At 39.1% G+C, this 12812-nt stretch overlaps 1 protein-coding gene across 1 annotated transcript in view; it reads right to left on the bottom strand.

Annotated features, from left to right (window-relative positions):
- Positions 1 to 11153, bottom strand: part of LOC111615351 (lysosomal-associated transmembrane protein 4A-like) — a gene marked incomplete at its 5' end in the record, with an annotated part of 27242 nt that extends 16089 nt beyond the window's left edge. Inside the window, one exon of the mRNA XM_023356773.1 lies at positions 11053 to 11153. Coding sequence (XP_023212541.1) covers positions 11053 to 11153 — 101 coding nt within the window. The remainder of the gene's footprint in view (positions 1 to 11052) is intronic.
- Between the last annotated feature and the right edge of the window lie 1659 nt (positions 11154 to 12812).

Genomic DNA, 12812 nt, shown 5'->3' with positions numbered 1-12812 from the left:
GTATTTGCCTATTTGGAGTCTGGAAATTTTGTTAATAAATTATATCAAAGCCGAATTATCCTTTGGGAGTCAATTATTTATCGTTCGGCCACAAATGGCGTCCGCGACAGGATTTTGTTGTTAACGGTATACTGGTTTGATTGTATAGAACGTAACGTATTTTCGCGCTTGTAGAGTTAAGACCCTACATTTGGTAATCAGTTGTATTAGTTTTTTTTTGTTATCACTAGTTATGGATGGTTGTGACCAGAGCAATGTTGCTACGTCCCCAGGAGGTGTGGGTGAGGGTATCCCTCCGGTAGTCACAGGGTTCCTAGGGATGGTACCCAATTTTTCTAATAGTGCCAGTGATTCGGTTAATGTCCGCCAATTTTTCAAGACCATAGATAAAATATCTCGTTTGGCTGGGTGGAACAGTGAAGTGAAAATAGCCGTCTTACAAGCTCGGTTAAAAGGGGGGCCCTTGTCGACGTTCTTCAGCTTGGCTGATCAAGAACCTTGTACGTTTGAGGGAATTAAGCAAAAATTGATTCAATGTTACAACAAACAAGAACCCAAAGAAAGGAATGCACTCGACCAACTCTTAAGTATACAGCAGAACCACAATGAGACGGTGTGTGACTACGTCATCTGCATGAACACCCTGGTGTCGAAAGCCACTTCCAATAACGGGAAAATCGGTGGTTTGAGGGATGATGTTATTAGAGAGAGATTTATAAGGGGTCTAAGGCCTCAGCTCAGAGGGTACGTATTAAGTAGATAACCCCAGACTTTAGATCAGGCAATTATGGAAGCGGAGAGGGAAGAACGGGTCGAAATTGAGTGTAACGTTGGGAAAGAAGGAAAATTTGTCCACACCATTGAGATGAAGAACCCAATCACTAATGATGACCCTGATGGTGTGGTGAACAATGTGAGAACTAAGGAAGACGATAGACTTGAAAGGTTGGAAAGAAAGGTGGATTCTTTATGTGACGCCGTTAATAGTTTGGTTGTAAGACTCGATGAATGTCTTGATAAATTTAAGGGTAGCTCAAACCAATATGGACAAAAAATGTGCTATATTTGTAAGAATCCTCATCATTTGGCCCGCCACTGCCCCCAACGGAATCGAAACGATTTAAACTAATTATGGGGCGTGATGATGGCCAATGTCACGTCCCACCCATCGGGCTAACCCTGGCCAAAAATGTGTTCTTTTCAAAAAGGGGCTTCCCCCTCATTGTTGGTGATGCGAATGGTACTAAAATCAAATTCCTGATCAATACAGGCGCAGAAAGATCTGTGCTAAGTCTGAAGATCGCTCAGAGTGAGGTATGGAATAGGGGATGGAACGGTGCACTTCACAGGAACTGGAGGCGACTACATGGTATCAGTGGGGAAGTTATTGAGTGCGAATGGGAGTCTCATATCACGATTGAAAGGGGGGGAGGACTCATGATGCCCAAATGACTTGCATGCACTTGCCTTCCGAGGTGGAATATGAAGGAGTATTGGGGATCGATGTATTAAATAAGTTTCAGGAGGTATTAATGGAAACAGGCGAGAATATAGCATCTTGGGAGGAACAGGAAAGTTATGACTCTTATCGGTGTTGTGGATTCAGAGATGAAGAATCCGATGATAGAGTGGGGGTCGATTTGTCCCATTTAGGGGGCTATGAAAGATGTGAAGTGGAACGTATCTTCACCGAACATCCCGGATGCTTTGCACGAAAAATTGAAGATTTGACTGGTACCCAGGAATTCCTTCACACACCTATTGTTAAAAGCGATCAAATAATTAATACAAGACAATATCGGATTCCGCAATGTTATTTAAGGGAATTAAAGAAAATGATACATTCATATCTGAAGGCAGGGATTTGCGAGGAGAGTACTTCCGAATGGAATTCACCACTTCACATTGTCCCGAAGGAGTCCGGCGAGTTAAGGGTTACTCTCGACCTGCGAAAAATTAACGAAGTCACCCTGTCCCAGGAGTTCCCTCTGGCCCGGGTGGATGAGATTTTAACAAAATTTCAGGGGAGCAAATTCTTCTCCGTGATTGATCTCAAATCTGGGTATTTCCAGATACCAATACATAAATCAACCCGTCATTTCTTTGCCTTCTCTACTCCGTGGGGCAAGTTTCAAATGTGCCGCCTCCCGCAAGGTGGAAAGAATAGCGGGAGGTATTTTCAATATGCCATGTCTAGGCTATTGGGAAGATTCATAGATATCAACTGCTTCGTTTTTCAAGACGATATTGTACTGTTCTCCCAATCCGGGCGGGGTGCCCTATTGAGTTGTTTGCGTTTATTTTGTGAGCTTATCGTGCGTTTATTTAGACGTGTTTCAGCCTTGCGATTTGTGCTCTGTGTTTGCGCCATAACAATTCCACAGGGAAGCGATAACTGAACCTTCACGTGGTCTCGCCCGTTAGTAGCCCTTTGTGGGTGAACTAATCAGTTTATCGCGACTAGTTTAACACGGATCAAAGAGTCCTTTTAAGGACTATGGCCAAAAGGCCACACCCTTCGGAATCGGACGACGAGCTGTCGCCCGTGGAGATGGACTGTTCTCTCCAGTGTGACCCAGTGCAAATAGCGGAAAGAATCCGCAAAGAAGTAGAGGAATATATGTTAGAGAATAGCAACTGTAGATTAGGAACAAAAGAACATATGTCCTTTGTCACAGAGAAGATCAACGAGCTGATTGATCTACTGAAAACAAGCGAATCGAAACCTCTCAAAACGATGGAACTTATCAACGAGAAGTTGGATAAAGCACTCAACAATGCTCCCATACCTCAACCAAGCTATGCACAGGTGGTAGCTAAGAAGAAAAGACCTCAGAAGGAAATACTTTTAGTGGAGCCAGCTAAAGAAGGCGAAGATGCAGAAAGAACAAAAGAACAATTGAAGAAAAATATCAACCCCCGAGAGATTGGGGTTGGAATACAGGCAGTGAGGAAGCTGCGACGGGGAGGAATAGCAATTGAAGTTGGAACAGAAGAAGACAAGAAAAAACTACGTAAAGAGATTGAAGAAAAAAACCGGACTGCGAACAAGAGAACCGGTTAAAAGACGTCCCAGACTGGTGATATATGGGGTAGCAAAGGAAACCCCTAAAGAAGAAGTGCTACAATGCATCTACGAACAGAATGAAGAGATAAATGCCAATCTGACCATAGAAGAATATCAAACTGAAGTAACTCTAAAGTTTACCTACGGTAACAAAGAGAAAAGAACGACAAACTGGGTTGCCGAAGTTAGTCCAAGAATAAGGCAACTTCTCCTACCACGGAAGAAGATTAACCTGGGATGGTCCAGGTGTGGTATAGAAAAATACATCAATATTATGCAGTGTTTCAAATGCTGCAGAATAGGGCATATGGCTAAAGATTGTTCACAGAAAAGGATCGTCTGCAGCCAATGTGGACGAGACCACAAATACAAGGATTGCCCGAGCAAAGGGAAAGCAGAATGTTCTAATTGTAAGAGAGAAGGCCTAAAAGAAGTAAACCACAATGCTTGTGATAAGAAGTGACCGCTGCTACAGAAAGTTCATAGAATGATAATAGCCAAAACTGATTATGGAACACATTAATCAACATGAACAGATTAAGAAGCTAAGAATCTTACAGATTAATGCCCAAAAATCAATAGCAGCAACTTCAGCATTATGTAAAACAATGGAAAAAGTTGACATAACTCTGGTGCAGGAACCATATTGCCAGAGAGGAGTACCGAGCTGTCTTAGAGTGTCCTACAGGACGCTTTATAACTCTGATAAAAATCCAAGAACTTTAATAATCATCAATAACCCTAATATTCCTGTGCTATTCTATGAACAAAGAAGTAACAGATACTTAACATGCCTGGAAATAGGTGTAGGTGAAAATAGCCTTGTCATGGCGAGTATCTACTGCCCGATTACAGATGACTTGAACCCACTATTGAGTGATCTAGACGATCTAGTTAAAACCTTTCGGAACAAGAACATCCTCATCGGTGGGGACATCAATGCTCACTCTGAGTTATGGGGAGACCCTAAAAACGATGGAAGAGCTGAGCAATTCCTTGACTTTATTGGCTCAAATGACTTGCACCTGCTTAACGACCCGGACTCATTGCCAACATTCGATGCACCCATCGGATGAAGTTGGATAGATGTAACGGTCTGCAACAGTAAAGCACTAAACGTAATAGAAAACTGGAGAGTGGCACCGGTATCAAGCCTGAGTGACCACAGCTACATATTCATGGAAGCAGGACATAGTGACTTGGTTAACGAAGAGGATTCGGACCAATATGCTATAAATAGGGCCAACTGGTCACAATTTAATGCCCAAATGAGAGAAATAACGAACAAGAGAAACATCATGGAAATAAAGACTAGAGAAGAAGCAGAAAGTGAAATTATAAACTTTCATAACAACTTAATTAGAGTATGTAATGATACAATACCGAAAAAGAGAAAACACAAAAAGAGTGTACCTTGGTGGACAAAAGCTTTGGGCAAATTACGGCAGGAAAATAATAGACTGCGACGACGCTATCAAAGGATAAGAAATGAAGAAGAAAGAAATAGAAGAAAGAGAGAATATAATGAACATACCAAGAAATATAAAAGTGAAATTAAAGAAAGCAAGCTCAGGTCCTGGAAAGAATTCTGCACACAGAGTTCCAATAAACCATGGAGTTATTTATACAAAGCATGTGCGGGAAAGTTAAAATTGCCACAATACCTAACGGCAATAAAAGAAAATGACAGCTATACAGAAGGAATAGAAGACACGGTGGATACATTAATGAAAGTATTCTTCCCTGAGGACGATCCGACATCGGACTCACCAGAGCAAAGGGAAATTAGGAACATAATTATCAGTCCCTACCTGGGTCTTAACGCCCCTGTATTTACTACACAGGAAGTAGACAATGCTGTCCGCAGGCTACGGCCAGGGAAAGCGCCAGGCCAAGACGGCATTGTGGCCGAAATCGTTCATAAAGTTTGGGACATAGATCCTGAATATCTGACAGAAGTATATAACCTATGCCTATCCTTCGGGATTTTCCCGACTATCTGGAAAGATGCAAAGTTAGTCGTTATTCCTAAAAGCAACAAACATGACAAAAACTTAGCGAAGAGCTATAGGCCTCTGAGCTTATTACCAACACTTGGAAAAGTACTGGACTTTCTTATATGTCAACGAATTATGTACCACCTACAGGATAGAGCCTTTTTAAGCCCGAAACAATTTGGGTTTCTCCCAAACAAGTCAACCGAAGACATAATACGGCGAGTAGTAGAAGTGATCAATTCTACACTTCAAGGCAATAAATACTGCTGTGCTATCAGTTTAGACATAAAGGGGGCCTTTGACCACACATGGTGGCCCCTTTTACTGCATACTCTTCGTACAGCTGACTGTCCCTTGAACATTTATAATGTAGTACAGGATTATCTACAGAACAGAAGAATTTCATACAGTGCAGGTGGTTCTACAATCACAAAAAACCTCAATCGAGGTTGCCCGCAAGGCTCCAATTCGGGGCCACTATTCTGGAATATTACATATGATAATTTTCTCAAGACTGATAAAGGAGAAGGAGTACATGAGTTTGCTTATGCAGACGACACAATCCTCATCTTTGGTTCTAACTCAAGAAGACAGATAGAAGAAATAAGTGACAGAGTACTTAAGAAAGTCTCAAAAAGAGGAAAGGAGCTAAAACTCAGCTTCAATCCAAAAAAGACAAAAGCTATAATATTCACCAAAGGAATTACTTCAGACCTTTACAAAAGAGTACCGACTATTAAGATGGACGGACAAAGTATAAAAGTCAGCAAAGAAATTACCTACTTAGGAGTAATTTTAGACCATCGACTCACGTGGCTTCCCCATGCCACGATGGTAAGAAATAACTGCACAACCATCTTTAATGCATTAACAAGAGTGTCCAAGTCAAAATGGGGTCTGAATGCAGCAGCTATACAAACTATTTATCAATGTGTGTTCATCCCAAAAATAACATATGCTGCGGGTGCTTGGTACTCAGCAGTTAATAAAGGATGTATTAAAAGAAAACTACTTAGTGCTCAAAGAACAGCATTACTTAGGCTGACGAAAGCGTTTCGGACAACATCTACCGAAGCGTTACAAATAATAGCAGGTATACCACCCATTGATCTAATTATTAAAGAGAAGGCACTACAGTACATGTGTAGAGCTGGACTCCCTATCTCCATCGAAGGAGTCACCTACGATAACCAGGATATCGAATTAAAACCAAGAGCAATTGAATTACCAAAAACCTACGAAAGAATAGCCATAAAAATGGCCATCAACAATGAAGTAGCAGATGAAGACATCACCGATGGTTCAAAGGTGGAAAACAGAGTAGGGGCATCCTACACAGTGAGAAAAGAAGGAACGGAAATACACTCTGGGCAATACAGGCTGGATGATCGATGCTCGGTCTTCCAAGCCGAATTATATGCCATTTTAATGGCGGTAAAGTGGAGCATTACCAGCAATCATGCTGGATTAAAAATTATACATACAGATAGCAGAGCTGCAATACAAACTCTGCAACAGTACAAGGATAGTAGTGAGATAGCAATGGAAATTAAAAGAATAATTAAAAATAATCAAGCTAACATCAAAATAAGATGGGTCAAAGCCCATGTGGTCATAGAAGGAAATGAGCGTGCGGATACTCTGGCGAAAGAAGCCACAGACAAGCAAGATATTTCCTATGATAAGATCCCATTCTCTTACATCAGATATCTTCTTCGACAAAAGACCCTAGAAGACTGGCAAGATCGATGGAGCTACAGCGACAAAGGTCGACACACTTACTGGATCTTCCCGAATGTGGAGGAAAGAATAAAAGAATTAAAGTGGTTACCAATAAATTACCTTAACACACAGCTACATTCAAATCATTGCAACACTAAAGAATACCTACAAAGAGTAGGAAGAGAACAAGATTCTAACTGTGAATGCGGTGAGGAGGTACAAGACTTAGACCATCTAATGAACAATTGCCCAAAACATGATTGTGAGAGGATGCAATTGCATCTATTGGCAAAAGAAATTCTCAACACAACTAACATAGACCTTTACTTAATGATTCGTCATAAAGAACTACACACACCTCTAATGGACTTTACATGACTGGTTCTTTCGTGAGGGTAGAGAGCGAGCTGCTCCCTCCCTATTGTGGCAAGTAGCCACAAGTCTGTACGGCAAAGTTACCTATGTACATATTGTTAAATTTATATTTGTTGTTTGTTCTAAAAATTGTATAAGTTTTAAGGATAAAGTAATAAAGAAGACATTCCCCTTGTGATGCGGATAGCGGGACAAGGGAGACTGATCCCTGCAAAGGGAAATGATGTTATTCTAATGAAAAAAAAAAAAAAAAATGTTCTCCCAATCCTTTGAAGACCACGTAAGACTCCTAAGGGAGGTAATCTCTATTTTAGACAGAGCTAACTTGAAATTGCACCCAAAGAAATCAAAATTTATGGTGAAGGAGGTGCGGTATCTGGGACACATCATCGATAGTGAAGGGATACGACCCGACCCCAGTAACGTAAACGCAATCAAAGAAGTACAACCACCACATAATGTGAGGGATGTAAGGAGTTTCCTCGGGATGGTAGGATTCTTCCGTAACTTTATCCCCAACTTCGCTGAGATTGCTCTTCCCCTGACGTATCTGACAAAGAAAAATGTGAAATTCCTATGGGACGACCAGTGCCAATCAAGCTTTGATAACTTTAAAGAACTATTATCTAAACTCCCTATCCTATCTCATCCCGATTTTAAGATACCTTTTTTTATGCACTCGGACGCTTCAGAGGTCTGGGCCGGAGCCGTCTTAGAACAGGAAAGGGAAGGAAAATTCATTCCCATTGGCTATTTCAGTAGAAAATTTCGTGGGCCTGAGTTAAAATATTCAACTATTGAGAAAGAATGCTACTCGATAATATTAGCCCTCCGCCACTTCAAACATCTTATTTTGGGCCAAAAGGTGACTGTCCTGTCGGACCACAAACCCTTGACCTTTGTAAAGAACATGAAGAATCACAATAACCGCTTAATGAGATGGGCTATAGAGTTATCAAATTTCGATCTAGTAATTACACACGTTCAAGGGAAGAGTAACCCGGTCGCTGATTTATTGTCTCGACCACACGGTAGTAGAGAAGAAACCGGCCCCCTGGTGACGTAATCAATTGCGTCAGTGAAGAGCTCTGGAAGAAGGTAAAGGAGTCCCAGATTAGAGATAGGAAATTTGGGCCATTGAGAAGTCACTTAATAAGATCCCAACCCTCTTACAATAATTACTCGAGTGATGGCATCTTGCCGGAGTATCAGATAGATGGGGATGTGTTAGTTCACGTACGACCAGGGAGGTTTGGAGTACGTCAATGGAGGCGGGTTTGTGTAGGGGAAGCAGCAATCAATGACGTAATTAAAGCATTCCACAAATCACCATTAGCCGGACACTACGACAAGGACAAAACATGTGCCCTGATCAGCCGTTACTACTACTTCGAGAGGATGAATATCCTTGTCGGTAGATTCGTGAAGTCCTGCAAAATCTGCCAACAACATAACTTACATCAAGGGAGATCTCCCTTTCAAGAGACTGAAGTTGCTACATATCCATTCCAAAAGGTGTCAACGGATATTATTGGCCCGGTACACCCCACACATAAGGGTAATCGCTATATTCTCACCATAATCGACATGTTTACCCGGTACACAGAAGCCATCCCTTTAAGAGACCAATCCGCAGCCTCGGTAGCCAATGCGTTTTTTGAGAAGATAGTTTGTAGATATGGCTGCCCTGAGGTCATAATCTCTGACCGAGGTACCAATTTTACGTCATCCATTTTTAGCGAAATGTGCAACATCCTGACCGTTAAGCACCATGTTACTACATCATCCGCCCTTGTTCGAACTCGGTTTGTGAACGCGTGAACAAATCCATCAATAACCTCCTGGCCAGAATATCTGGCGGTAGTAACAACAATTGGGATTCCTTTTTACAGTCTGCTGTGTTTGCATATAATAATGCCACACACTCCTCTACTAATGAGTCACCATCATTTCTCCTTTACGGTTTTGATCCCAAGTTCCCTCATGCGTCCCCCTTTGAACAGACAAATGACCACCCAGGCATTCGGGAGTACCGTGACTTCCTGCTATCTAAGCTAAGGTACATCCGTGAATCGGCGTATGAATTAAGTCGCAACCGAAACAAACTTAACCGTAACTGCATCAATACGGGAGGAAAGTGAGGAGCTTTGAGGTAGGGCAAAGGGTTTGGATGTTGAGGAAAGGGAAGAGACAAGGGAAATTTTCTCCCAAATATCTGGGCCCATTTCGTGTATCCCGCCTCCTGGGGCTGGTTAACGCAGAAATCGAAAGTTGTAATCGAAAGGAGAGAAGTATTGTACATATTGATAGGTTAAAGCCATGCTTCACTAACGTCCGTGATTCGCGGCAGAGGTGTGAAGTCCCGATCAGAAACGAGGAGTCACGAGCAAGCGAGACAGGGGACATTGAAGAGGAAGAAGACATTCCTCACCTCACTACAGCGCAACGAGCACACCACATTGGGGATAATCAACGGAATCAGCTGCATCAAGGAAGTAATGATGACTCGGTGAATGAACCGGGAACAGAACAGAGAGTTAGTATCTCACACCCCTATAATTTACGGGAGCGGAAAGTGGACTATCGACGGCTTCACTTTGGAAGATGAATTTGTATTTCTCCACTCAATAATTTTGTGTAGCATCTACATATTAAAGTTTATATTAATTGGTAATATGTATCTTGGTGAGGGCGTATGTGGCTTTGTTAAGCCATATTTCTTCTGTCTTTCCTTTCTCTTCATTACTTGTGACCACGTCTTATGGAAAAACCCCACTTCCGGCCTTTGTTTACTTGACTACAATGTGGTTGGTTAAACCATGTGGTCCGATCTGTGTTAGACAATAGGGGCTGACACTTGATTGGTCGAAGGGGGTGACGGACAAGGTGGAAAAAGGGAGGTCCGAACAGGAAGAGAGTCAGTTCGGGACGAGACCGTGTGGAGAGAGGACACGCTAGTAAGGAAGGAAGTCGTCACGTGGAGGATCTGAGGTTTTTTCTCTTTTGACCAGTCACCCCTTTATGCTCAATTCTTTATGATTTTTCGTTTTCCATCTTTCTCTAAATTTTTGGGCCCTAGTTTTAAAGTAATTAGTTAAGTTAGATTTAAACTAGACTAAGATTTTATTGTCGGTTGAACGTGGGATCCACGTGCTGTGTCAGGACGAGAGTTCAGACCTATTATTGTACAACCTAGTTTTAAGTATCGGTATTTGCCTATTTGGAGTCTGGAAATTTTTGTTAATAAATTATATCAAAGCTGAATTATCCTTTGGGAGTCAATTATTTATCGTTCGGCCACAATGGTAAACTGTAAACTTTTGTATGAAAATAGAAAATGCTATCAAAACTAAAAGCTATATATAATTAAATTTTTAAATAATTAAAAATTTTATATGCTATATAAATAATAAATATATAACTACAGTAAAGTGTTGAAAATCTGGAGTAATTGGAGCAAGACATCCATTCAGATTTTCAATTTGTCTAATTTTCAACTATATGTATAAATTAACATTTTAAGTATTGTAAACTCCAAATACACAGTCATTTTAAGTATTGTAAACTCCAAATACACAGTAATTAAAATTTTAGTGTTCTAAGTTTAAGCCAATATTTCACAAGGAATTTAGGAATACTTACAAAGATTCAAAATATAATTTACAGAATCATTTTTAAGCAAAAAATACACTAATAATAATTTCAAAATTAAAAAATTCTAAATTCTGAATGAATGTTAGAACATCAACAATTCAACAATACAAGGCCAAAATAATGAAGGCTAAAAGAACGTTAACAATGAAGTTACTATTGAAAGAATTTATATTCCTTTTTCGATGGCCAAATCCAGATTTTGACACTTTACTGTATTAACTCTTTGTTTTAACTTACCAAATGCCATGTTCCTAAAATTATTGTTCCAGTGCGAACATGACAGCAAAAACAGCAACGAAACTTCTCTCGTGGAATAGTTTTATCAGATGAATTCATCTCTAAAATTGAAAGTTTAAAAATAATTTCAAATATTTATTTTAAAAAATCTTATTCATTAAAATTTTCAAATATATAAAAACAGATATAACAAAATATTTTAATTTAATTCTGTAAAAAAAAAAAAAATATAAGTTTATCTACATTGCTAAAGGTTATATGTTTAACAAAAAAGTAACTTTACAAGTAACTGCAATACTATTGAGTATAACACCAATACATGGTAGGTAGTAATGATTTGAGTCTGAATTTAGATATTACAAAAACCTATGTATGTAAAACCTAAACCCGTGATGTATGTACTATACAGTACATACATCACGGGTTAAATATACATCAATGGCCTAAATATGTAATGAAAATCCTAGAATATGTAGAAAAAAAGCACAATATATGATATGTTTTAAAAAAGAATGGAGTTTTTTCATTTGTAGTCAGCAATGATTTGTATATTTGAAGTATGGTTGTCACGTCCCATATTTTACTTATCATGTTGATATTCCACAGTATACATAATTGCATCCAAAAACTTCAAAAATTGTTTGTTTTGTTCCTTATTGTTAAGAAGGTTCTCATGAGAAAATTCTTGACTATTACACTTTCCTACAAATAAATCTTTGCATTTCTATTGGGTTAAGTTTTGTATTTAAATATTTATACAGTAATACCCCAAACTTACGCGATAGGTGGGACCGAGCAATAACCGCGTAAGTCGAATTCGCGTAAGTCGGGGTATAATTTTACAATTTGTGTAAAATCCAAGTCGGATGTATGTAAGCTAATAAATGTTCTCATTAATCTTATCTCATCTTTTGATTCGTTCACGGTTACAAGAAATCACCACATAGAGTCTCTAAAGCCTCCGTAGATATACCAAACACATAAATAAATAACACAAAATAAATCGTAGCTATGTGTGGATTCCGCGCAACACGTCTGAACATGTAAACTGAACAATAGTTGGGGGAGTGAGTAATCAAGAGTTGCGTGGTGCTCAAACAAAAAACGAATTGACGAGATTTGAAAATCACGTAACTCTGGGTTTGCATAAGTCAGGGTAGCGTGAGTTGAGGTATTACTGTATATGAAAGTTTTCATATATGAAAAAGTTTGTATCCCTAATTGACTGACTTGATTGACATTTGTCAAAATAATTTGAAGTTCTGATGGCAAGTCTGATTTTACCTAGGAACTGCAGTTCCACTGTGCTGCTTTAATTGGAATAATTGCATGCTTGGTATCCATGATACAGTTAATTTATTAGTAAACAACTACTGGAATATATTCATTAAAGAAAAAAGGGGAAAAGAATTGAAAGAGAAAGAGGTAATTTATATTAATAATAATGAAAAAACAAAGAAAAGAATTGCATGGTTAGATAAAGAAAGATTAAATTTTATTTGAAGATTGAAAGAGAAAAAGCCTATTCATAAGGGATTTAATTAAAACTTATTTTTAAAAACTGAATTTACTTAGATACTGTACATTGTACTGTCTTTTTAGATTATATTATTTAAAGATTTTATTTTTTCAAAGAGTTATAAGGGACTACAAAAAATAGACATAATTAATGAATAACTAGAGTTGTTAGATGTTATTTTAAATAACTGCATACACGTCCTGGTACCTATATGTGAACTAATTTTAATAATGTCTTTAAT

This window comes from Centruroides sculpturatus, unplaced genomic scaffold (assembly GCF_000671375.1).
Source record: "Centruroides sculpturatus isolate CEXI.00-Female unplaced genomic scaffold, Cexi_2.0 scaffold2349, whole genome shotgun sequence".
NCBI classification, from domain to species: Eukaryota; Metazoa; Arthropoda; class Arachnida; order Scorpiones; family Buthidae; genus Centruroides; species Centruroides sculpturatus.
Note: the sequence above shows the minus strand (reverse complement) of the source record. Positions and strands in the feature narration are given on the sequence as shown.